This window comes from Pan troglodytes, chromosome 8 (assembly GCF_028858775.2).
Source record: "Pan troglodytes isolate AG18354 chromosome 8, NHGRI_mPanTro3-v2.0_pri, whole genome shotgun sequence".
Taxonomy (NCBI): domain Eukaryota; kingdom Metazoa; phylum Chordata; class Mammalia; order Primates; family Hominidae; genus Pan; species Pan troglodytes.
In genome coordinates this window covers 29,000,451-29,027,310 of record NC_072406.2, presented here as the reverse complement: position 1 = coordinate 29,027,310, position 26,860 = coordinate 29,000,451, and the positions used below count along the sequence as shown (strand labels likewise).

General features: G+C 35.7%; 1 protein-coding gene across 7 annotated transcripts in view; it reads left to right on the top strand.

Moving 5' to 3' along the window:
- Window positions 1–245: 245 nt before the first annotated feature.
- MINDY3 (MINDY lysine 48 deubiquitinase 3) overlaps window positions 246–26,860 on the top strand; it is an 82,173-nt gene continuing 55,558 nt past the window's right edge. For 4 of the 7 annotated variants that reach the window (XR_010159736.1, XR_010159735.1, XM_009458011.5 and 1 more), the window contains exons 1-7: window positions 246–609; window positions 12,695–12,774; window positions 17,364–17,424; window positions 19,041–19,214; window positions 22,362–22,413; window positions 23,319–23,433; window positions 26,024–26,097. Coding sequence is in view for 3 of the 7 variants with exons in the window: in XM_009458011.5 (XP_009456286.1) it covers window positions 516–609; window positions 12,695–12,774; window positions 17,364–17,424; window positions 19,041–19,214; window positions 22,362–22,413; window positions 23,319–23,433; window positions 26,024–26,097 (650 nt within the window). In the remaining 4 variants the exon portion in view is untranslated. 7 annotated transcript variants of the gene reach the window in all.

Below are 26,860 nucleotides of genomic sequence, written 5' to 3'. Positions count from 1 at the left end.
ATTGTAAAATACAAACAATGGGCATATGTTCTAATTCCTAGTGCCTGGGCCTCAGAGCCTCCAGCTTAGCCCAGAGCAGTGCGTAGAGGAAGAAGGTATTCCTGGAGTTTAGAAACACGCCGACGCCCCTTCCCAATACCAAAACTACCACCCCACCAAAGGGTCCCAGACAGTACAGAAAGGTCAGAAGCTACTTCCACCGCTTTCCGTGGCTGTTTCCGCCTCCAATTTCACTTCCGGGGAGGGGACTTCCGGGCCCTCAGCCTTAAGGGGCGGGAGTTAAAGAGGAGTCGGAAGTGGCACCAGCACTTCCGGTACGGAAAACTCGCTGCTGCCCCAACCTGGCTTGACAGGCTTGGTCTCTGCAAGTGGCTCTCAGCCCCTTCTTCTTTCCTGCCTCACCTTCAAGTTCGTTTGCCGCCGCCGTCCCGCAGCTGCTGTTTCCGGAGTTGCCCCTTCCCCATGTTCCGGGGCAGGAGTCCGCAAAGCGAAGATCCGCCCGCCGGTTCCCCATCATGTCCGAACTGACTAAAGAGCTGATGGAGCTGGTGTGGGGCACCAAGAGCAGTCCCGGTCTCTCGGACACCATTTTCTGCCGCTGGACGCAAGGTACCCTGGCGGGGCTCTCACACTTGCAGCCGCTGCTTCTTTTGCCCTGCGAGAGTCCGCCTGTGACGCCTCTCGCTCCAGCCCCTCGTGTGCCCCGCTCTCTGCCCCAGTCGCCGTGCTCAGCGCTGAAGCTGGACTTTTTAGACACGCCCTGCCTTGCCTTGGTGGGGAGAGTTTGAGTAGGAGAATGGTTACAGCTGCCACTAAATACCCGCAGCGCTCTTTCCATCCTCCGGGCTGCCCTTCGGCTGGGGAGGAGGAGAGGGTGGCCCCTTGCTGGGTTGCAGGGCGTGACACGGCAGATGCGCCCCGTGCCCCGGTGTCACTTTCTCAAGGGGTGCTGTGGCCTTCCGCATCTTTACCCCCTAACAGAGCTCTCTATTGGTGGTGGTTGGTCTATTTTTGGTGAGAAGGAGGGACGTCCAAGGGAAAGTCCAAGTGGCTAATTCCAAAAAGCAGTTTTTTGTTTGTATTGTCATTATGTGGTTAGGCGTGGTAGTCTGTGTATAAACACTGTTATTTGCTAAAAAGTGTACTCTTGGCCCAAAGTATCCCCGTTTTTGATATGGTTTATTATCTGTCACGGTTAAAAAAGGAATATGGATCATAGTACTTCCTCGGCCGGTATGCTTGTAACCGAGACAGGATTTTTACTTACATAAAGAGTCTTAGTACAAATAATAATGAAATAAAATAAGCATTTATTGAATTCTTGCGCTGTAACAGGCTGGGCGCTTTATACCAGTAACTATCCCTAATTCTTAAGTTTGGATAGGCAAACAACTGACACATTCCTAAAGGTGACTTAGGAAAGATGATCATGAGGTTAAAACATAACCTTGAGTCAGAAGGATCAATAATTTATGTATGCAAAACACTATTATTATTAAAACATCTATTTAGGGAACACCTGTTCCCGAAATAGATTGGGCGGAATTTTGGCATAGTAAATATAAACCCCTATTTCAAAACGTGTATTTTGTAACAAAAATTCAGGATTTACGTAATCTCTCCCTCCCTCCCACATGTTTGTTTTAAGAGCTGGTAAAATTACAATTACGATGTATTGTTAAGTTGGGATATTTAGTCCCTCACTGTTGCTTTGCAGGCGAAAAAAATTAGTTGTAAAGGTAAATGACTGGGCCAAAGTTGCACAAATCGATAGAACTGGGAGTGGATTCCAGGTCTCTCGATTCCTAATATACCTCTGTTTTCATTATCTTCCTTTGAGTTCCCAAACTCTACATGTAATGACTTGGGCTCTTTTTTTCACATTCAATTATGTCAGTTACCTAATCTTGGGCTTCTTAGAGGGAGATTTTATTTTAACACTTCCCACTTTGACTTACTTATTCTAATAGTAAGCAGCTCTAAAATACTGTGAAAGACTAAGAAAAAATTTACTTCCATTGTAATCAGTTAACATTTATTAAACATTTTACAAAGTAGAATAAGATAATATTCAGCCCTGTTTATATTTATACTGTAATGCAAATACAAGGAAGATTCAGGGTGGCAGTTCTAGTAATGGTTAAGAGCACAGTCTGGAATAGATGTACTTGGTTCAGGTTCATGTGGTTTAGCTTATTTAAGCCTCAGTTTCCTTCTGTGTAAAGTATAGATAATAGACCTTACAGAGTTATTGTGAGGATTAGAGGCCATGTAAATAATTTAGGCGCTTAGCACACTATCTGACATATGGTGAACACTCAGTATATGGTAGCTGTTTTTATATTATTTTAAAAAGTGTTTAATTGTAGACTATGCCAAATTCACTCTTTGGCTTTTTCCTGACAATTACAATAAGTTGTTTATTTGATGGCTAATCATTATTCTAAATAGAACTTTATAATGACTTATTAGAATGCTCTGCCACCTTTAATCATGCAGAAATTCTTTAACAGGATTAGTTCCGTCAGTACCCTTTCAAAATAAAGGATTTCTTTCTTTCTTTTTTTCGTTTACAGGGTGCAGTTAGTTATATTTTGGATATGTAGCTCTTCAAGGCCTTACACTGATTAAGATTTTAAGGCAACCAAACATATATTTTTGAAGTTACCACCTCTGAATCAGAGGGGTCCTGTTACTGGTTTTGATATGTTAACTGTTGTATTCATTTGTTTGTTCTTTGAGGCCATTGCTAAATATTGCTGTGGCAGTCCTTTGGGATTGTGGGAACAGGCACAAGACACTGCTTTGCTGCATTACTAATGTGACATCAACTCTGGCTTTATTTCATAGTCTGTGATCGTGTCTTCAGTTGACAACTGCAGTCTCATTAGTTTTCTGGAAGCAAGATACAGGTGTAAGATGTTTGGCATGAATATTTATACAATTATGTCTAGAGATATTTCATCTATAAAATTATATTGATCAAGTTAAATTCTTTTGATATGGTTGTTAAAACAATAAGCTGCAGGAGTGGCACATAGTTGTTTTTAATTGGCTTGACATTTTTAGATAATTCTCTTCTACAAATCCCTGTTCGTTTTAAAAAATGTGGGGTGTTTTTTTTCTTCTTCTTTTTTTGGGCAGTTTTAATTTTAAAGGCAATAAGCCATGTAATTTAAGGGCTTAAAGTTGGCAGGGTTTTATTTTAACGTGAAAATTTATTCTTCTCTCTGCTTTCCTCCTGCTCAATTGCCTATAGTACTTTTTAAAGAATAGCATATAATTTTCACTTCCTTAGCTCATTAACTCTATTTATCCTCCCCCCTTCCCACAAACTACACCAGTATTCCAAGCTCTTACAGTTGAGAGTCAGTAGGGTGGGAGGGAAGACAAACAGTAAACATAACGTAGCATAAATTACACATGTACAATAAATAGTTTGAAGATGAGGAAATACGGAGTTCTGGGTGGGGTGTCCTGGTCAGGCCTCATTTTAAGATGAGATTTGAGCAAACACTTGGAGTCACTCAGCTAGTCATGCAGAAGTCGGAAGAAAGAGTGCTCCAGGCAGAACAAATGGTAGTTATAAAAAACTTCACAGAAAATACACTTGGTCTGTTTAAGGAACAAGAAGGAAGTTAGTGTGGCAGGAGGAGGAATACAGGAAAAGGAGAGTAATAAAAGATGATATAAGAAATGAAATGGCCCAAATCATATAAAGCTTTCTAGGCCATTAGAAGGACTTTCACTCATCTTATACATGAAGTAGGGGTCCTTCGAAGGTTTGAAGCAAAGGAGAGATACTACTTGACAAGTTTTTAAAGGACTGATCTGCCTGCTGTGTTTGAGGATAGACTGTAGTGGATTGGGACGGCAAGATCAGATAAGAGACAATGGCAGCAGTCCAGGGGAGAAAAGATGCTATCTTGGACCAGAGTAGTGGTAGTGGAGATGGTAAGAAGCGGACAGAGTGACCACAACCAAACAGAACCAAAATAAGAATCAGCTAGACCTAACAGAAGTAGTATTTCTTGTATAAATAAAAACATTTTGACTTATTTGGAATTTATTTTCTTTTCAATATTGATTGCTTAGCTCAGTGTTTGGCAAACTTCTTTAAAGGGTGAGTGGCCTTTTTATTGCCTCTCAGCTCATTAATGGTATTGCAGCAAAAGCAGCCATGGTTAGTATGGGTGTGGCTGCATTCTACAACATGAAAGCAGATGAGGGTTGTAGTTTGCTGACGCCTGAGGGAGAGTGTAAACTCTTATAGCCATTTTTCCTTCTTCCAATTATTTTCCTTCTTCCAGTTATTTTATTGTTTCTCCTAAAGACTAGTCAGAGAGAGACTTATTTTTGCTATTTGTAGCAGTACAGTGGGTGGGGTTTTTTTTTTCTTTTTCCCCAGGGGAAGAGGGGCGTGTAGGTGTAGTTGATTGAAATTAGAGCTTTGGGCTTTCAGTGTAGCACAATTTTTGTTACGTAATATGAAAAAAGATATTTAACAAATAACTTAGGAAAATTGAGGGATCCATTAAAATATAAATATAAAATATATTAGGAGTTAATACAGTTGGGTTAATTTAAGGTTTAAAGGCGTGTTTGGGTATTTATTTTAATGTGATTTACTATTTTATCAAAGTAATAAAATGACACACCAACATCATTAATTTTTCTTCCAAAGTGAATCTAATACTGTGGATCACATCGTTTCAAAGATTTTTTGTTGTTTTTGGAAGTTTTTAACATTCTCTTATATATATTTTTCCTTTCTTCAACATACCTAAATTATAATTTGCCTAACAACCAATATTTCTTAATTCGTAATTGGTAAGCATATATGACAAAATTAATCCCTTGGTACTTTGAATATATAATTTGTTTTATTATTCAAATACTTGAAAGTATCTGTGATAATATCTTATATTTGTACTATATTTTACAGCTTATGAAAATCTTACCTAATCTTTGCAACAACCCTGAAAGATAGGAAAGAACAAATGTAGTTATCCTCATTTTTTTAGATGTGAAGTCCAATTGAGATATTTGACTCAGCCAGGATGTCAAACTAAGTCTTTCTATAGCCTTGTTTACATGGAAGGCTAGAATTGTAGAAGGTATAGTTGTCAGAATGGTGTGCAAAATGTGTATATGTGTAGTAAGTAATATGAAAACAAGAGATTGAAAAATTGCGATGAGGTTCATGGCTCAGGTTTACCCTGGTTCTGAGCTATAAAATGTGAAAATGAGAAAGACTTTTCTGTGATCTGTAGTACTGTGTAATGTGATACAAAATTGTCTACGTAGGATTAGGTGTTTTAAGATGGGTAATTTCAGACGTAATCAGGAAAAACGGCCATTTGTGGTAAGTTAAGTCCTTTTAAAACTAGGAAATATTTGAGTATGAGAACTCTTGACAAGAAAAGTAATGCTGTGTCCTGAGAAATTCAAACTTAAGTAAAACCTTATTATGAAAAGAGAAGTCTACTCAGCATAGTCCTGTTTTAGGATAGAATACTTAATTTTCATTTAGCTGACTTTATTTCATTTTGGCTCTACTAGCCTTTGTCCGTTATCAGTTAACACACTCAAACATGTATACTGGAATTAAACAGAATTTGGCATGAAGCATAACTGCTTAGAATTCACTCCATGGGCTTTTAATATTCAAAGTACAAAAGCAACTCACTGTAACGCATTTCCAACTGAAAGCCCCACCTGTGGATAATTGAGTTACATGATTTAAATTTTTAAGGAAGGCAAGATCCATTACTAATTCACACTTTAATTTCATACACGAAAAGTTTAGCAGATCTTAATTTCGCCTCTGCACTTGGGTACAACACTAGGGTCCCTTTCCTTATTCTCAGTAGAAGAGCTGGCCAAACAGTGAAGATTTCATCTCTTGTTCCTAGGTTGGACCTTAAATTTGGTTGTTTTAACATAACCAGAAACCTTAGTTGTCACTTTCTTATTAAATTTGTTACATGTATCTTCTCTATTCCAGTTCTCCATTTGTCCTATTTTTGATCTCCCAGGCTGCTGTGTATTGCTGGAGAAAATTGTGTCCAGCACCAATACAAATGTAGTTAAATCTTAGCTGAGCCCTCAGTGCTTCTCTTAGTTCTTTCCTTATGTTTTTCGGAATTAATACTTTCCTCAATTCTGTACCCTTCTCATTCCTCTCACTCTCAATATAACACCTGTTCACTTTTTCATTTTTCCTCATATGTTTAACTTAAAAGGCTTCTAAAATTTACTTCTTCTCCTAGGCCAGTGGCTCTCAAGTTTTTGGAGCTCAGGTCCCCATTACAGTGTTAAAAATGATTGAGGACTTCAACTCAAAAAATTTAAAACTTAGTGAGACTCTTGGCATTGTTTTACATTTTTGCTAATCTCTTTAATGTTTATCATATTAGAAGACAGCTGGATTCCTACATTGGCTTCTCCAGTCTGTGGCAATATATTATTTTGGTTGAAGTGGATGCAGAAAATCTGGCCTCACATATGCAATTGGAAAAGGCATGAGAAGTATGGTAGTAGCCTTTTCAGATAATTACACATAATCTTCTTTAATACCACACCAAAACTTGACACATCAGAGTATTGTAGAGATTAGTTGCAATACGAAATCTAAAACCAAATCATGTAACTTCTCATCCTCTGTTAAATTGAAATCCATTGGTCTGTCTTGCAGTTTTAATAGATCTCTTACCTCTGCATTAATTTATAACAGTATACATCAGTGATTTGGAGATTATCAGTCTATTGGTTTATGACAATCTTCCAAATGTTAATGTATGTCATTATACCATACCAGAAGTCACGTTTGTTTCTGTTACCAGTGATGTCATCAGAACAATCTGTAAGCATTGAGAAGCTGTCAGAGTCACAGTAGTGGACACAAGTGTTCCAAGTTACTGGTTGAATGCTCGAAATTTTATCACTGACTATTTTCCTTGAAATGTCAAGCTTGCTTATTTTTGAGAAAATGTCAGCCAGATACTCAAGTCTGAATAACTGTAGCTTATTGGTAGTTATACTAGGTAAAAGCAGCACTCCATTAAAAAAAAAAGTAGCTGGTTCAGCTTGCAGTTAAAAAAAATTACACATATACTTTTCCTTGAGATAACTTTTGACCATCATACCCAGTATGTAGCATAAGTGCTTTATGGGTAGCTTCCATTTTGTTCTGCAGAATATATTTTTAAAAAGACATTGTATTCAAGATCAAGATACAATAAAATTAGTAATTTTGACTGCAGCAGTAAGTATGTTCTTAAATTGGCTCTGTAGTTGTGTGAGGGTATGGGGGTATTTTTTAGGACAGTGACCACTAGGACAGCTTGATGTTACTGTCTCGATGTGTGCTAAGGAACCAGCAATGTATTACACCATAGCTTTTGTACCATCACTGTGAATGTCAACACAGCGAAAGGGGCAAATCATATCTTAGTTTTATCATGTAAATAATTGTAACTTCCAGTGGACCCCCTGAAAGGTCTCTAGGATTTCCAGGGTTATCTGTGGACCACCTTTAAAAGTCTCTCTCAGCTCTTTTTCAGGACTTGGAGACCTTAAACTTCCTCTTTTCCATATAATCACTCTTTCCCTTTTCTAATTCACGCCCTTCAGTCTACAAAATTAATAATTCTTGATCCAACTACCCTTCAAACTATCATTCTTTTTTCCCTTCTGCCAAACTTAAATTTAGTTGTCTGTTGGTGTTCGAGGGGTAGTGGGTTCAAGGATCCCCCTGCAGATACCAAAATCCATAGACGCTCTGCAGTATTTGCATATAACCTACACACGACTTCCCCTACACTTTAAATAATCTCTAGATTACTTACAATACCTAATACACTGTAAATGCTATGCAAATACTTGTTACATTGTATTGTTTAGGGAATGATATGAAAAAGAAAGTCTGTACATGTTTAGTACAGACCCAACCATCGTTTTTTTCCCACCCTCAAATATTTTCCATTTGTGTTTGGTTGAATCTGTGGTCGCCAAACCTATGGATACGAACGGCCAACTGTAGTTTGCTTTTACTATTTCTCTTTCTAATCCGAATTACACTTCAACCTTTTAAAATTTGGCTACTCTCCCCAGTGCTGTAAATTTATATTTTTAGTATTCCCAATGACATGATTAATCTAGTATTTTAATTTATATCTTTATTCAGCAGCATTTGTAATAGTTGACTACTCTTTGCTTCTGATTTTTCCTTTCTAGGAGCTCAGTTAATGTGCTTTTCTCTTCTCCAATTTCTAAAAGTTGCCAAATAGTTATCTCACATTTTTGAGACTGAACTTGGTATTCCTAGAAACAAACACTGCCATTATCTTCCATGCCAAAACATCAACAAGCATTAATTGAGCAATAGCCACAGTATGTTGTAAACATACTGTGGGAAAACAATGACCAGTAACACAGATACAACACCGGTCAGGCAAGGCAGATGATTAAGAAGTAAACAAACAATAACTACAGATTATGGTTAGTACTGGTTGTGCTGGGGGATGACAGGAGAGACTACTTAGATAGGTTTGTAAGGAAATATCCCTATGAGGAATTAACACCTAAACTGAGACCTGAAAAATAAGGATTTATCTATATGGAGAGTAGCGGAAAGAGCATTTTTATGTAGAGAGAACAGTGAGCATTGAGGCTACAGGTAAAGTCTCTGGGATGTTCTGAGGACCTAAGGTCACAGTAGATAATGATTGTAAGTGTAAACAGAGTCAGCTGGATTGATAGATCATACAGTGTCTTCTAGACCACAGAAAGGAGTTTGGGTTTTATTTTAATTGCAATGAGAAGCCATTGAAATGTTTTAAGCAGGCTGTGTCAAAATCTGATTTCCATTTCTAAAATATTCTTCTGGCAACTGTGTGGTGAATAGTTGGGGACTGGACAGGAGGGAGGAAGGAATAGGGAGATGTGATTGGAAACTCGACAGTATTTAAGGTCAAAGATTATAGCGGCTTGAACTGTAAGGTGGACTGGAGATGGGATGGAAATGGACGCGTTAAAGATATGTTTTGAAGCCTTGAAGCAGGCAGGCCTTATCTTAGGGTGAAACCTATAGGTAAGTTTGAGTTTTCCAGAGAAATGGTTAGCAGGTGTATCAAGCAGAAGAAACATTTACAAGGGGTAAGAGACATAGAGAAAATGAAATATCTCAGGACATGAAAGAAAATGTGCCCAGAGTCTAAAAGGGAGAATGGCAAAGGGTGAAGAGGGAGATGCAGGCAGAAGCCAGATAATACAGGACCATGTTAAGGGACTTAGACTCTGTCTGTGTCTGGAGTCCTAATCTGGGCTATATTTGGGAATTACATGGTTATAACAAGGAATGGACTGTCTGGGAGTAGATGAGATTACTCAGGAAAAATACATAGAATGAAAGGAGCATAGATCCTAAAACCAAGACCTGGGGAACATTAGCACTTAAAAGCAGTGATCATGGAGGCAGAAGAACTAGAAAAGCAAAACTTGGAACAAAAAGCCAAGGGACAAAAGTTTCACAGGTTTGTGGTCAGCATTTCAGATTGATTCTTTGGAAGGTTAAATAAGATAAGATTTGGGAACTAGCCTGTACTGATGACTGATGAACTTGGGTGAGAATGAGTTTGGTTCACTTATCGGGGGAACCAGCCCCCAATATTTCAACGTAGGTTCTTTTCTATTTTCCCTAAGTGTTGGCTGGTCTGAGAAATAAAGGGACAGAGTACAAAAGAGAGAAGTTTTAAAGCTGGGTGTCGGGGGGAGACATCACATGTCAGCAGGTTCCATGATGCCCCCTGAGCCGCAAAACCAGCAAGTTTTTATTAGCGGTTTTCAAAGGGGATGGGGGTGTACGAATAGGGTGTGGGTCACAGAGATCACATGCTTTAAGGGCAATAAAATATCACAAGGCAAATGGGGGCAGAGTGAGATCACAGGACCAGGGCAAAATTAGAATTGCTGATGAAGTTTCATGTTGTACTGGGCAGGCATTGTCATTGATAACATCTTATCAGGAGACAGGGTTTGAGAGCAGACAACCGGTCTGACTAAAATTTACTAGGCAGGAATTTCCTAATCCTAATAAGCCTGGGGGCGCTACAGGAGACCAGGGCTTATTTCTTAGACACTCCCCGAGCAGCCATTTTAGAGACCTCCCCCTGAGAATGCATTCTCTTTCTCAGGGCTGTTCCTTGCTGAGAAAAAGAATTCAGCAATATTTCTCCTATTCGCTTTTGCAAGAAGAGAAATATGACTGTGTTCTGCCCAGCTCCCAGGCAGTCAGACCTAATGATTATCTCCCTTGTTCCCTAACATTGCAGCCATCCTGTTGCTTTTGGGTGCCCAAATTTCATATTGTTCAAACACACATGCTCTACAAGCAATTTATGCAGATAACACAATCATCACAGGATCCTGAGGCGACATACATGCTCAGCTTACGAAGATGACGGGATTAAGAGATTAAAGACAGGCATAGGAAATTATAAGAGTATTGATTGGGGAAGTGATAAATGTCCATGAAATCTTCACAGTTTATGTTCAGAGATTGCAGTAAAGACAGGCATAAGAAATTATAAAAGTATTAATTTGGGGAACTGATCAATGTCCATGAAATCTTCACGATTTATGTTCTTCTGTCACAGCTTCAGCAGGTCCCTCCATTCAGGGTCCCTAACTTCCCGCAACATTTGCTCATGGGTTGAAAACCAGATTAGTGAGGGTTAAGTAAATTGTGTGGTAAGAAAATTGAAATAGGGCATATATAGATGACTAGCTGGACTTTGGGAGGACAAGAGTGATGGAGTGCTGATTGGAGTTTTTGGTGGAATCTTAAGGTTTTGTTTTGTTTTATTTTAATATGTTAGATAAATGTTTATATGCTTCCTGGAAGAGATTGAAGATAAAGAGAGGAGATGGGATGGAATGGCACCCTCTCTGGCACCCTCTCCATTGCTCTCACCTGGTGTCTCAAACTAGAAACTTCAGAAACAGCTCTAATTTCTTTTGTACCAAGCCTTTGCCCCACTTAACACATAGTAAATAAATCTTATTTTTACCTCAGAAATATTATTTGAATGTAGTTTCTCTTCTCCACGGTAATGTTGCTTTCATTACGTCAGCATCATCTCTATAGGGATGTTGAAACAACTTCTTCCTGCTTCTCTTCCTTTAAAAAAGGAAAAATAAAAAAAAAAACCCAGTAAGATGATATTACTGTTTTACTGAAAGATCTCTGCTGGTTAAGTCCTGGTTCTTTGGCCCTTTGCAATATTAACCACTTGTCATCTTTCCTGCCGCCCATTTGCTGGCACCTGCATCCTACCCCCGTACTACCCTTTAGCTGTGTTAAATTTTCTCTGATTTATAAACATTCTGTCCTCTTGGAAAACCTTTTTGCTTTAATTAAGGTATTTTCTTTAGCTGAATTCCATTCATTCACCTTTGCCTCTCTGGCAAATTCCTGTTCAAGATGAGCCTGGAAGTTATCTGTTGTGATAGTATAGAGCATGCCTTTCTGTATCCACAATACTCTGCATTCTTCTCTTATAACATTAGTTGATTCCTTTATTTTAGTAATTATCTGTTTGTATGTCTCTCTTCACCTGAACTAATGGCTCCTCCAGACCAGAGACTGTGTCATCCAGGCATATATCCTAGATGATTGGCATAATGTCAGATGTTCATTAACCTGAACTGGTTTGGCTGAATGTCTGAATAGTAACAATTAATGGAATTTATAGGTTCTTAGCATTTTGGAATTGGGATTGATTATTTTAATGAGAACACTGAGGCCCAAGCAGGTGAAATGATCTTCACAGGGTTATCCAGATGGTCACTGGGTTCTCCTAACTTCTGACCCAGGGCCCTCTGAAGAACTTCCGCTAGCTGCTATCAGTCAATGCTGGTTGGGTAATATTTAAATTAAGGTAAAGCCAATATAAACACATGTACTGTCTACAATGCCATTTAATTTTTTTTTTTTTTTTTTTGAGATGAAGTCTAGCTCTGTGGCCCAAGCTGGAGTGCAGTGGCGCAATCTCGGCTCAGTGCAAGCTCCGCCTGCCAGGTTCACGCCATTCTTCGGCCTCAGCCTCCCGAGTAGCTGGGACTACAGTTGCCCACCACCACACCTGGCTAATTTTTTGTATTTTTAGTAGAGACGGGGTTTCATCGTGTTAGCCAGGATGGTCTCGATCTCCTGACCTCGTGATCCGCCCGCCTCTACCTCCCAAAGTGCTGGGATTACAGGCGTGAGCCACTGTGCCCGGCCAATGCCATGTAATCATTAGCTTATAGAATGTGACAGAAAGTTTGAAATGATAGAATGATATGGTATTTAAAGAGTTCTAAAAATTGTTTGAATTTAGTAGACTATCTAGTCCTCCTTAGATGAAAAGTCAGATTCAGTGTCATTTTACTAAAGTCCATACTTTATCCTGCTAGAGGAGTTCCTGGGTGCAAAATTGTGTGAGTATATGTACTCTTACGTGCATTTGGGAGTGGGGGTGGATAGGTTCTATACATATTTTTTCAAAAGGTTCCTTGATCCACACCTCATGATTTGAAGATATTTTGCTGTTGTGATAAGTGATCATTCTCAAAGCAAAGTACATGAAAGATTCTTTTAGCTGCTACTTGAATTATATTTTTAATCTTTCCTACTTGCTTTCATTTTTAGGGTTTGTGTTTAGTGAATCAGAGGGATCTGCATTAGAACAGTTTGAAGGTGGCCCCTGTGCTGTTATTGCACCTGTTCAGGTAACATAGACTCCTTTACCAACTCCTTAGAGGGACATGTTAAAACGTTTCATACTTGTCGTTTTCTAATGTCTGTACTCCATATAGTAATTATGAGACATGATCAATTAACTCTTAACTTTTGCTCATGTAAATTACAATAAATATCCAAAATAAAAATGAATTCACCATATCGATGAGTTGTGCAATAGTAGCCTTTTGACAATCTTTATTTTCAAGGAAAAATAATAGGCGTTCCCTGACTTTCAGAAAATTAGGAAGTTTCTTGACTTCTTTAACACAGAAATCCTATTAAGTAATAACATGTTATACACTAGATAGGTACAATCACTGTAATTGTACTATTTTCATTATTTCAGTCTGTAAAAGTTACTTTCCTAAAGCTGAAGGTGATTTCATATTTTTCTGGCTTATAACTTTTTCAAATTTGAAAAAAGTTGGCAGCTTATACTATTTTATGCTATAGCTTTGGCTTTTCTGAATAAAATTCATAACAACTGATTTCAAACAATTTCAAAAACCAAAAATGTTTTTTCTTTGCACAAAACATAGGATTTATCGGAATGTCTTTATTTGATTTGGAATCTTGGTATGTTACATTGTTTGAATTTCAAAGGCTGATTCGCTATAAACTGTTAAATTGTTAAAACCAAGAATTGAATTCTCAGTTTACTGTAATACTGATGATGTCTGTGAATGACAATGTTACTTTGGAAGTGTTATAAAAGAACTGTTATAAAAATTACAGCTAATTTATTGTTTATGTTTTAACCATCGTGTTTTGAAAATATATATATTTAATGTGGCATTTATTATTCATTGGGTATTAAGAATGCATTCTGGCCAGGCGCGGTGGCTCGCACCTGTAATCCTACCACTTTGGGAGGCCAAGGTGGGTGGATCACATGGTCAGGAGATGGAGGCCATCCTGGCTAACATGGTGAAACCCCGTCTCTACTAAAAATACAAAAAACTAGCCGGGCGTGGTGGTGGGTGCCTGTAGTCCCAACTACTTGGGAGGCTGAGACAGGAGAATGGCGTCAACCTGGGAGGTGGATGTTGCAGTGAGCCGAGATTGCACCACTGCACTCCAGCCTGGGGGACAGAGCGAGACTTTGTCTCAAAAAAAAAAAAAAAAATGCATTCCTAAACTGTTGGCTACAAAGTAAATTTGTTTCTCAGAACTTATGCTCTATATAGAGCATAATAATACTTACATTATTAAAAATATATTTCTGTAGAGGAAGAAAAATTATGGTTGATTCCAAAATATCTTTTATAGATCATTTATTTTTTTTAAGTTGACTTTTTTTTGCATTGGGAGAATTTTTTTAAAATGAGGAAAAATATGAATGTCTGAATCTTGCCTTGGAATTATGGAATGTGAAGAATGAAATTTTAACTACAAATTAGTAATTATAGCTGTTGTACTGAGTAACTGAAACAGCTTTTGGTTGCTAGTAGGAATGTTACCTGAATTTGAAGATTCCTTGTTATGTCCATATGTAAATTAGATTATATAAATACTGCCCCTCTTGGTCAGTAATAGCAAGGTTTTTGTTGCAAGTGCATGAATATAGTTAAACGGAGGGTATATCACAGGAGTTTCCTGTTTTATAAAGTACAGTATATTTCGGTAGTGGTAGTTATTTTTGCAAGTGGGTGCTATGCAATGATGGTTATATTCAAAATCCTGAACCTACTTTTCTATACCTTTGAGGTAGTAATTAAGTTTAAGAATCACGTCCAGGCGCGGTGGCTCATGCCTGTAATCCCAGCACTTTGGGAGGCCGAGGCAGGTAGATCACCTGAGGTCAGGTGTTGGAGACCAGCCTGGCCAATGTGGTGAAACCTCGTCTCTACTAAAAATACAAAAATTAGCTGGGTGTAGTGGCAGGCGCCTGTAATCCCAGCTACTTGGGAAACTGATGCAGGAGAATCACTTGAAACCAGAAGGTGGAGGTTGCAGTGAGCTGAGATCACGCCACTGCACTCTAGCTTGGGTGAAAGAGTGAAACTCTGTCTCAAAAAAAAAAAAAAAAAAAAATCACATAGGCCAGGCACAGTGGCTCACACCTGTAGTCCCAGCACTTTGGGAGGCTGAGGGAAGAGGATTGCCTAAGGCCACGAGTTCAAAACCAGGCTGGGCAACATAGTGAGACCCCTGCTCTAAAAAAAAAAAAATTGAAAAAATTAGCTGGGCATGGTAGTGCACACCTGTAGTCCTAGCTACTCGGGAGGCTAGAAGGGGAGGGTCTTTGGAGCTCAGGAGTTCAGGGCTGCAGTGAGCTATGATCATGCCACTGCCCTCCAACCTGGGCAATAGAGGGAGACCCTGTTTCTAAAAAGGAAAAAAAAGAGTCACGTAAACTTTGTAAAGAGTTTTGTTTGTATTAATATTTCAGTGTAAGAGTCAAAACTAAGTTATTAAGGAGACCAGAAGTGAGCAAGTACATATATTAAAACTTTTTTAGAGTATAAAAATTAGAGCATGATACTGTGTAAGAAGAATAGGCAAAATAATGGAACCAAATACATAATACAATCATAGACCTCATTACCTGTAACAATTTACCAGGAATTTGTCACACCAGGAATAAAGAAGGAACTAAGATCAGTGGTGAAATAAAATAAACTTCCATAAATCCCATCAGTATGACTTGTTAGCACTTTGAAGGGAAGATAAGTTTAGATCATTTTGTACCATATATCAAATGTATTCTTGGAATAATATTTAACAATAAGAAACTTAATGTATCATCAACACTCTAAGAGAAACAGAGACTTCCAAACTAAGAAATATTTGCAGTAAATATTAGCAATAAAGGGATATTGTCTTTCTTATATAAATAACTTGGAGAAGTTAATTAGAAAAACACTAAGATTCAGGGGTGAAATGGGCATAGATGTGCAGTCATAACAGGTGGAATGATGCTTTACAGCCAAATAATCAGGATGCTCACCCTCACTAGGAAGCCAGGAAAGTAAAAATAAAACTGTAACTAGGTTCTATTTCTTACTTTTTGTCATCTTTAAAAATAAAATTACAATTGCCAGTGCATGTAAGGGTGGGACGATGCTGGCACACTCATATACTGCTATATAGTACAAATTTGTGGGTAGGAATTTTAAATTATAATTGGAGCCATGACAGTGCAGATTCTGATGTAATAGTTGTGTTTCTGTGAATCTTTTCTAAAGAAATATTTAATATGGAAAAAGTTGTATTTAAGAAGGAGCTTATATGTTAAAGTAGCAAAAAAATTGCAGGCAACCTAATGCACAATAATGTAATTTAAATAATAAGTAAACTTTGATAAATAGCTTGATAGACAAGTAGTGATTAAGAATTATGCTTACGAATTCTGTAGAAAAACAGAAAATACATTCATATACCCATTATGATTTTTCACTTGTAATAAAATTAAAACTAGATATTAAAAAAGATGGGAAGGAAGCATGTCAAAATGCTAACAGTAGTTATATTGGCTGTGAAATAATGAATATCCCCATCTCACTTCTCAAATGTTGTGATGTAGTTATACTCTTCTACTTGATGGTTGTTGCCCTTTTGGGGAAAAATCAGAAGCGCTTGATTAGCATATTTGTAGACTTTATGCCTATGTAAATGGAATATGACTTAGTTTTTTGTTGTAACACCTTGAATTGTTTATTGGTGCCAGGTACTGTGCTAAGTGCATTACATAGATTTTCTCATATAATCTTTGCTGCAAACTTTTAAAGTTTGTGCAGTTATTTTTAGTTAGTAATAGTGGAGCCAGGATTCAAACCTAAGTTTGCCTGATAAAAAGCAGTCTTCCTAATCTGTACACTAATACTTTCAAACACAGGTGAGGAAAAGTCATCATTGTAACCTGTTTTTTCTTGGACCTGCCCTCTAGAGATTCAGAGAGAATAGGTGGAGCCCAAGAAACTGCAATTTAAACAAGTCAGGTGACTGGGATATAGCTACCGTTGAACTACACTTTGAGAAGGAGACACTTCACTGTGCAGCTTTTTATCAAATAACCAATGTAACATCGTTGACTCGCTTCAGGGGAAGTTTAGAAATCCGTTTGTCTTTTCTTCTGAATCTTGTACCTTTTTGAGTTAAACTTGAGCTCCTGATAATAAAGTGATGACTCTAATAGTGTTAATCTTGTGTCACAGATGAAGACTAAGGGAACAGAACCACTTTTATATTTAGATTTCTTTTACCTGAAGGAATCTAAATGAAATGTAGACTTGTTCCTGTTCTGCAGGGCTTTCACTTTGTGAATAGAGCAGTAAGTTTGTGTGCTTTTCAGTTATTCTGTTATGTGAGTTAGTTCTTCTACTTGTCAGAAAATATGTATTGTGGAAGAAGAAGAATTTTATGAATCTAGAATCAAGTTTATAACAGTATACTCTGAATAAATAACTCTGCACAGTTCCTGTCAAATGTGAGGGGAACCCATTTGACCTCTTTACAGAACTAGTCAAAAGATTTGAAAGGGAGTACACATTATTTTTTCCCACTTTAAAATTGAAGAATGATATGATGTATGGTTATAATGCATTTCACTAATTATTGCTTTAATTGTGTAAAGGCATTTCTTTTGAAGAAGCTCCTGTTTTCTTCGGAGAAGTCTTCTTGGCGGGATTGTTCAGGTATGATAGCTGTCTTTTAAAACTTTTGCTTCCTCCTCTATTTTAATAGAGATGATCTAAAATTATCTGAGAAAGTCAAGTATCAGTGGGAATTTTTTTTCCTGAGGTTTCCTTTTAAAATGTTTTAGAAAGTTTCATGAACAGTGACTCCATATTTCCAAATTTGGCTTTCTAACCAGGGGTTATAAGACATGATGGTATAACTAAGGGAAAAACGTTTGGCCTCTTGGTAAAACACGGTGCATTTCCTAGAACTGTTAGGTGGCAGCATGCAATAAAGAACAGTCTTTTTTTTTTTTTTTTTTTTTTTTTGTAGTCTTATTTAGCTGTGGGCAAGACCTCAGAATTATCATTATATTCCTGCATGTTTTAGTATAATGCCTTACACAATGCAAATACTGCAAATAATTCTGGATGAAATTGCAAATGAAGCTGTCATAGCTTCTGTAACATGAGCTTCTGTACCCAGAGAGATGTATGGTGCCACCTTATAATAACAAGAATTTGCATTCCACGTGACAGTTTACAAAGATCTTTCCTTCACTTACACAATTTCCTGTGAACCTCACAGTAAATTCTGGAAGAAGTTAGGACACATTACAATCCCAGTTTTGTATCTAAGGATGTAACAGCTTACATTCCAAACCATGACTATAGAATCTACTAATGATTTTGAATTTAAGAGTTAAGGGATCACTTCCATAAGTTTTAAATTAATAGGTGAAATACAAAACAAATTTTAGTAGAGAAGAAACTATTTGAGATACTATTTTTGAAATGAACTTTTAATAAAATTTATACTATTTCTTATACTATATTCACTATATTCACTTTGATAAAACATTTGTAAAGCATTGTCATAAGTGTCATAAATACTGTGGTGATTAGAAAGTGAACAGCATAGTTCCTGCAGTTAAAGAACTGTTAATCCATTAGGAGAGACAGAAACCTCCTTGTATCATAAAATTTTTGAAAGTTTCAGAAAGTAATACTACTTCTTGAGAGTAATACTGCTTGAAAAGAGTGTGGCTAAGGTTCATAAAGAGATGGTCTGAGCATTTGCGCCATTTTCTATAAAATTCTAATGCTCAAATCTGTATTCTAACCACTGGCTTCTGCTGATGTAATGGACTTTGGTAACATATGTGCTGACGGTCTCTCATCTCATTATTCTTATCCCTTTGGGACGGGGTGATCATAGACGTTAGACTAATTCAGATGTGAGGGAAAAAAAATAGAGGTTTCAACAGGCCTTTACATTGTGCTCAGTTCTTCAGTAGAGGAAACCTCTTGGCTTAAATGCTGCAGTTGCTAAAGTTTTAAGAAAGTGATGATCAGTGTCACATTATGATCTTTCATAATGTTTAATTCTGCATTTTTCAGTATTCTTTTTCTACTTGGTGGCGTTATTTGGATGGCTTTATTTAAAGTGGTGATATTTTAATCCACAAACACATTGTTTTTCTAAGACATAATTTAAAATCTATTTAGAGATTTTTCCCCCGTTTTTAAAATGCTTGATTTTCATCATTAACCCATTCTTACTATTGTTATTCATGACAGAATTTTTTTTTTCCAGAGGAAACCATTATAACTTATGCTTTGGTTATTTTTAGAGGAAGAGCAGAAGGAACTCCTTTGTCATACCTTGTGTGATATTTTAGAAAGTGCTTGTTGTGACCACTCTGGATCATACTGCTTGGTTTCATGGTTAAGAGGAAAGACAACTGAGGAAACTGCTAGTATTTCTGGGAGTCCTGCAGAGTCTAGTTGCCAAGTGGAACATTCTTGTAAGATATATTTTTATTTCCTGAAGTTTTTTTCTTGTTCCTTTGTTTTAATGAATCTATTGAATATTTTGAAGAAAAAATTACTTTAAATTTTCATAACATGTATTCTTTTCCAGCTTAAGCTTAATTACTGAGCCTCACTATTTTTTATTTCCATTTCATTTATTTTAACTACTTAGAAGATACTACATTTTTGCAAAAAAAAATGCATCTCTTAAACTTTTAAAAATGTTCTGGTTAACTTCTGCTTGATAATAATCTCTTTTGAGCTTTAGAGCTCTTATTTAGAAATAATGATACGCTTCAGTTTCAGATGCCTTAATGTTTTGCTTTGGTATTGCAAAAACAGATTTTTTTGGACATCAGAAGATTTCATAAAGTTATCTTTACTTGCTTCCCAGAGCAAAGATGGGGACATTTCTCCTCATTGCAAGCTGTTTCTTTTCCTTCTGAATTATTTGGATATTTTTATACATATAGATTATTTTAAGGCAATTTTAATTACACCTTAAGTTTTTCATACCTTGATTGAAGATAAGTTAAATAATAGCTGTTTACGTTAAATAATAGCTATTCTCATTATTCATAAAAATTATATATTCTGTGGTTTTTAACTTTTGAAAATTGTTATGTAATTGACCCGAAAGCTGCCAGTGTGAAATGGAGACAGCTAGTGGTACAGAAGCTAGTTAAGAGTTGCTTTTCTGATTTGCTTTTCAGGAATAATGTTGCTAGTTGATGGTTTTTGATAATTGGTAGTCCCAAGTGCTTATGTTAAATAAGTGACTTATTCTACCCACAGAGCATCACATTAACTATCATCTTTGTGGAAAGTTTTTGCAAAGAGATTACGTACCTGAAAGTACATTTCAATTGTATGGGATACACATTTTGCTTTCCATATAGTATTATCTATAAGGTGCTGTTGCCTCCCTGGACTAAAATACCTCTGTGTTGTCAGTGTCTTTTTTCTCCTACCTCTGCAGTTAAAATGCCTTAAGCCTGGCAAATTCTAATAGTAGTACATTTGCAAGGAATAATTTTGAACATTTAAACAGCTGAATGATGCTTCCTTTTGAAGCCTTTGAAACATGGCCTTTCAAAAAGAACTTAACATATTTTAGAGTTTATAATGACATTTGAAGACAACAAGTGGAAAACAGTCACAAGGATGCTAGTCCAAAGTGTCACTAAGATTGGTTTTAACATATTCTCCAGGTTTTACTGTGTGGGTGTTAGCACACTTAATAGGTTCATTTAGGATATTAAAATTTTGCAAGAGGAATTGTTGATCTTTTGAAAAGGTATTTTAAAGATTTTGTGCTTAAAGCCAGTCTTTATTGATGTGAGAAAATAGTAAGATCTTTTTATATAACATTTTCCATTAGTATCTTAATAGTATACTGAGTGCATACTATGAAATATGCTATGCAGTTCTGTAGTGATAGGTCACGTTGCTATAGGTTAAAGGGCCTTACAATGCATTCCCTTTGGTACTTCAGTAACTAATTTAGATGGGCATATTATATTGAATTACCCTCCAGAAAACATTTTAGTAATTTTTCCAGTTTACTTTGTATCTCATTTTAGAAGTTGCCATGAAGTAAACCATATTTTAAATTTTTTTAATAATGTATACATTTGAAATACTTTGTTAACTGAAAATTTGAGAATTTACCTTAGTGACAAATGAACTGTATTTATATTACAATTTTTATTCCATGTAACAATCTATTTTACCTGTTCTTTCCTTTATTCCCAGCTTTGTTCTTTTTCTTGTGTTTTATATTTTTTCACCATCCCTGCCTGCTAAGCTTTTTATTTTGCTTGCCTCTTTTCTCTAAATTATTATCTTTATGTCTACTCTTGTAATATACCCAGTAAAACTATTTAGATAATCTAATGTTGCAGAACAAGCAGTATAATTTGGAAAAGATTAGGTAGAATTTTCATTTTCTGAAAGTTTTAATGTAAAGTGTTTTCCCCTCTTGTTAATATTACTTTCTCTACAAACATTAATTTCATTGGCTTATGTGGTGTGTATAGTTTTGGCTTGTTGGTAATGCACAGTTGTTCGCAGTAGTGAATACTCAGGTTCAATTTCAGTTTGTTTCCCACATAAACCAAGAAATAACTTAATACATTTGGACTGCTAAAGATTTTAAAACGAAATATGAAACACTCACAACTAGGCTTTGGAAAGCTAGCATAATGTGACATTTTAAATTGTAAATAAAAATCTAAAATTTTGACTTCATAATGAATCAATTTTCTTAACTCACCAGTGAGAATTTATATTTGATAGTAGTAAGATTTGCTTTATAAAATATATGTGAAGTTATTCATTTTGATAAATAACTCCCTGGAGCCAAGACTATCTAGGCTCAAGTCTCATCTCTGCTGTTTAATCCTATGTACTCTTGAGAGGATTTTTCTGTGTGCCTCAGGTTCCTCTTCTGTAAAATGGAGCTAAGAGGGTTTATATGAGGATTAAATGAGGTAAGACATGTAGGGCATTTAGAAAAGGGCCTGGCACTTAGTAAAGTGCTCAATAAACATTACCTCTGATTAAAATGCTTTCTTCTATTTCCTTTGATTAATAAACATAATCTAAATAAGTTACTGAAAACTTTTTAACAGTTATACAAATAAATGAGGAAACAAACTTAAAGCTGTCATTGAACCTGTGTAGTTTGAAAGTGTTATGCCTTTTTATACATGTTTGTTTAATAATTAAGCCTTAAACCTAAAGATTTTATATTATAAAAAGGAAGGTTAGCTCTGATGATATTACTTGGATTTATATAATCTGAAAGATTATTTAAAAGTGCAGGACACATTATGATATGTGAGGCACTGATTATCAGTAATTTTTCATACTTTATAACTGCCGTAGCATAGCTGAATTGAAATGTTATTTAATCACCCTTCTATATTCTCAGTATTATATCGATTTTAGTTATATTCATAATAAAGATGTTGAAATATAAATTCATGTTATAATAAAGTTGAAAATAAACTGAGAATTTTAAGGGAGTAAGGAAATAGGGAAAGTTTTGATTGCTTGAAAGTATTTACAGCCTGCTGTGTGTATCTTGTGTCATTTATTTGCCATGTGTAGTGCTGAAAAGTGTCTTTTATGTATAGCTGCCTTGGCTGTCGAAGAGCTTGGCTTTGAGCGATTTCATGCATTAATTCAGTAAGTAACATTGGAACATTTAAAATACTTACTCTGTGGACACATTGCCACTTTAAGTCTGTTCATACTGTGGAAAGGTTCTTAGTTTTACATAGAAATGCGCTACTTAAACATAAATTTTAAATCCATTGCTTCAGGATTAATTTGCCTTTAAATTAAAATAGTTTGTAAATGTATAAACTATGAGTCCTTAATTAGCTATCCAGATACGCTTTTTAAAAACATTAAAAAGCTTTTTCATCATTACAATGAAAAAAAATCATTTTAGCTTCATGTTTCTGTGTCCTAAACAAATATGAAGATTTCTAGTAGGATAAATATTAGAATTATTTATTTGCCAGTATCTGTTTTCTATACCTTTTATTAAGAATGCCGATATTTTTGTTAGAGCATTTAAACTTTTTATTACAAAGTAAAAGGTAAAGATGGCTGTTGATAGAATTATGGGTGGCATTTGGTTTAAAATGTAACATTAATTTCTTTTAAAAGAAGCCGCAAATGTGTAAGTTATCTTTGGCATTAAGATATTTGTTAAGTAATTTCTAGGATTTAAAAAGTGAAGTTTTCTTTGTGTTTACCCCCTCTTACAAGAAGTCCACTCTATTCTTTAAATAACTGTATATTATTGAAGAATTTACTGATGCCAGACAGTTCACCTAAGAGATGGAGGTTCCCTGCCAAGTAGGTGTTCTTTCTTAATGATAAATATCATATATAGTGATAGTTGTCAGAAATAGCTTTTGGTTTTAGTGGCTAAATTTGTACTGAAAAATTTAGAAATGTCCCAAAACTTTCCTGTTTGTATGTATATGTTTTAATGTATAAGAAAATTTAAAAATTTTCCCTTTTATGAATGTAGTTAATCTCATCATGATACCAATACTTAATTCTTTTTTTCCCCCCAGAAAAAGATCGTTCAGAAGTTTACCAGAATTAAAAGATGCTGTCTTGGACCAGTATTCAATATGGGGAAATAAATTTGGAGTATTGCTTTTTCTGTATTCTGTATTACTGACAAAGGTGTGTTCAAGAAGATGATTTTTCTGCCTTTGATTAATGTTGTTCAGTGCTGTTTTACCTGCAGTGATGAGTAATTTTATTCCTGATCGTGTTTTTAAATTCTTAGAATAAAAATCTTTTACGTTGAAAATGAGTTAATTTCTGTTTCCTCAGCACTCACTCGTTGCTTAAGCAGTTTCACCTCTGCTCTTTTGGACTACAGAGATTATCAATAATGTTCTGGTTGTGAAATGCTGTCCTTTCTTCCAAATTGTGTTTCCTTTGATCCTTCCGTGTAGCACTTGACCCCTTAACCCCTTCTGGAAGCTGTTTTTGACCTTGATTCCATTTCTTGATTTTTTTTTTTTGAAAAATCACTGTGTGAGTTTTCTTTCTATAATGTCTCACGATTCTTATTTTGTTTTGTTTTCTTTGATAGCTTTGTTTCCTTCTTTATCTGTTACCTCCTGCTCTTTTCTCTCCTCCTCTAAATTTTTATAGTCCAGAAATTTTCTTCCCTGGATCCAGTATGCCTTTTATGGATATTTCATTTGCTCAGGTTACCTTTATATAGCTATTTAATAGTTCCAATATGTCCCCTTCTAGTCCTACTCTTTTTCCCCAAATGCCAGTCTCATAGCTCTAGTAACGTGTTAGTCTCAGTTGACTATGCTATTAGATCTATCATGTCAGAAATCAAACTTCTTTTATTTGACAAATGTTTTTTGAGCGTTGATTGACTCTATGCTAGGGACTATGTCTGTATTAATAATATGGGATGCATTTTTAATGGTATCTATTTAGCATTGTAAAAAAATGGCACATTAATAATTCCATTATGGCAGTGTGTTTTGGCGTTTGGTCTTCTGTCTGAACCTATTAGATGGAATCAAGGGCATACTGTTTCTAGTAGGGACCATCTGACAGAGATAGGACCTTGATGCATGAGGGCAAGTCTTCTATATGGGAAAGCTGGAGGAAATTTTTTCCAGCAGTGGGCACTGCAAGTATAAAAGTGTAAGGGATTGAGGGTATAATGCAGGTTTGGGGAGCTCTAAGTAGTTGAGCCTTACTGTAGCATAAGACACCAGAGAGGCAACTGTGGAAGATGAGACTGGGCACATATGTAAGAAAAGACTTAGAATATGAAGACCTTTCTATGTACACTGTACAAAGAGTAGGTTTCATCTGCTCAGAATTGGAACACAGTAAAAAGTTTGAACAAGGGAGTGACAAGATCTTTTTGTTGATAAAAGATATCTTAAATTGGGATAGGAGTTGTGATGGATGGAGTTGGTGTTTGTAATATAAGACTAGAGTCAGGAAAACTAGAAAATTGGGTATTGAAATAAGAGCAGCCTAAACTAGGACAGGTCATGGAATGGAAAACAAAAGGAGTATATTTAGAAATGTAAATAAATACCTATTTGGAATATTAAATGTAAATAAATAAGAGAACCCAAAGTGCTTAGTTGTGTAGATGTTCGGAGTAGCTGTGATGGTGGTATCTAAGATGACTGGTTTCTTATAAGCTCTTCTTGACTGTTCAGTATTCTCCAACTTTCTTATGCTCAAAACGTTTGATACCTCCTCTGTTTCTTCTTCTTTACAGCCAATAAATTATCATGCAAGTTGTCCTTCCTTGACCTGGTCTTTAAAATGGTATCCCCTTCCTCAGTAGTGATTGTGTCACTTGTTGATAGTATTCATCTTGACATTGTCATAGCCTGATTTGTATTGTTTAGGAGGATGGCATATGCAAGAGCTCATACTTCTTTGTTTCCCCCTGCGGGATTTAGTCATTCTTTAAAAATCTTGGTTGTTAATTAATCATCTATTTAATTCTCAGAAATGACCTCTAATATGATAGAAACAATGGCTAAAGTTAAGTGAATAGAACAATGAATAGCAGTTTATCTTTGTCCTTCTGGAATTGATGAGGTTACAATAAGTAGGTCTTCTTGTACTTATCCAGTATCTAGAACTTTTGGGAGTTGAGTGCCCTTCTGAAGGTTTAAAAAGTATCAGGAAATTGGTTTTTAAGAAAAGAAGGCACTTCCTGCCCTCCTAATTTGCATTTTGTCAGTATACATTTGAATGACCCACATTTGTGAGAAAGTACAATCAGAAGTAGACCTTCCATTTTATGTACCAGTTAAATAATTAAAACGCAAATTATTTAATGTTATATCTCTATCGATATTCGTGTGTGTATGTATTTACTGCAATAAGTTTTTACATGATCTAAAAAAAATCAGTTGCCTTAACAGGCTCATATTCATTTAACTTTTAAATAATTCATTTAACTATTAAATAATTTCTCCTTTCTCCTATTAAAAGTTAATTCTCTCTCCTTGCCCTTTTAACCAACAGTACATATTTCACCCATGAGTGTTGTTTATATAGAGCCCATGAAAGAAAATAAAAGATATTTGAGGAACTATTTTTTAAAGTTATCTCAAATGCACCCCCATTTCAAATCTGAGTTACTTGTGGTAGAAAAGTTACTTAAATAATTGTATTAGTTTATAGTGTAAACTAGTCAGTTTTTAAACAGTCATAATTTTCATTTTAGTTTTTTAAAATAAGTCAATGAATTCTGTTTCTTTAGGGCATTGAAAACATAAAAAACGAAATTGAAGATGCAAGTGAACCCTTGATAGATCCTGTATATGGACATGGCAGGTAATTAACTAAAATCTCTTGTCTCCTCATGTGAACTCCAGTTTTTAGAAACTTGACTTCAGATAAAACATGACTGAGTCAAGTAATTTTGTTTGTCAGTAGTGTTGACAGTACAACATGTATGGATTTGAGCACTTCTTTGTATTATGCGTTGTTTGCTTGATGTATGAAATGTTAATTTCATTTTATGTATGCATTTATTGGGGCAAATGTTTTGTTTTAAGATAACAGTGGGGAGGTATTTTAACAAATCCATTTGTGATTTTTTTAAATGAGAAAATTTATTCATTTTGACTTAGAAATAAGTATATCTTTGTAAGTGCTTCTCTGCTTGGGAGAAAAACATTCCCCATTTTCCTCTCGGACCACCCTCCTCAAGCTTTTTATGGCTATTTTTACCAAAACTCAATGAAACAGTGATAGTTAACCTACTCTAATACGTGAGTCCTTCTTTTTAGACCTTTCTGCCTGAAAGATGAAAGTTCATGTATCTTTCATCAAAGACAAAATATTAATAATTATATATTCATTTTTAAAGATTGTAAATATTAAGTAACTTATTAGTCTGTCATTTTTTATCCATTTAAATATATCTTAGATAAAGTTGTTAAATGTATGTGAATATGTAGAACAATAAATACCACTGTGCTGATATATTTGGTGATACATTTAGCAAGGCCGAATATATAAAATGGAAAATGTAAGGTTTTCTCTAACTTTGTAAATTCTTACATAATTTAATGTGAAAAGTCATTACTTTATA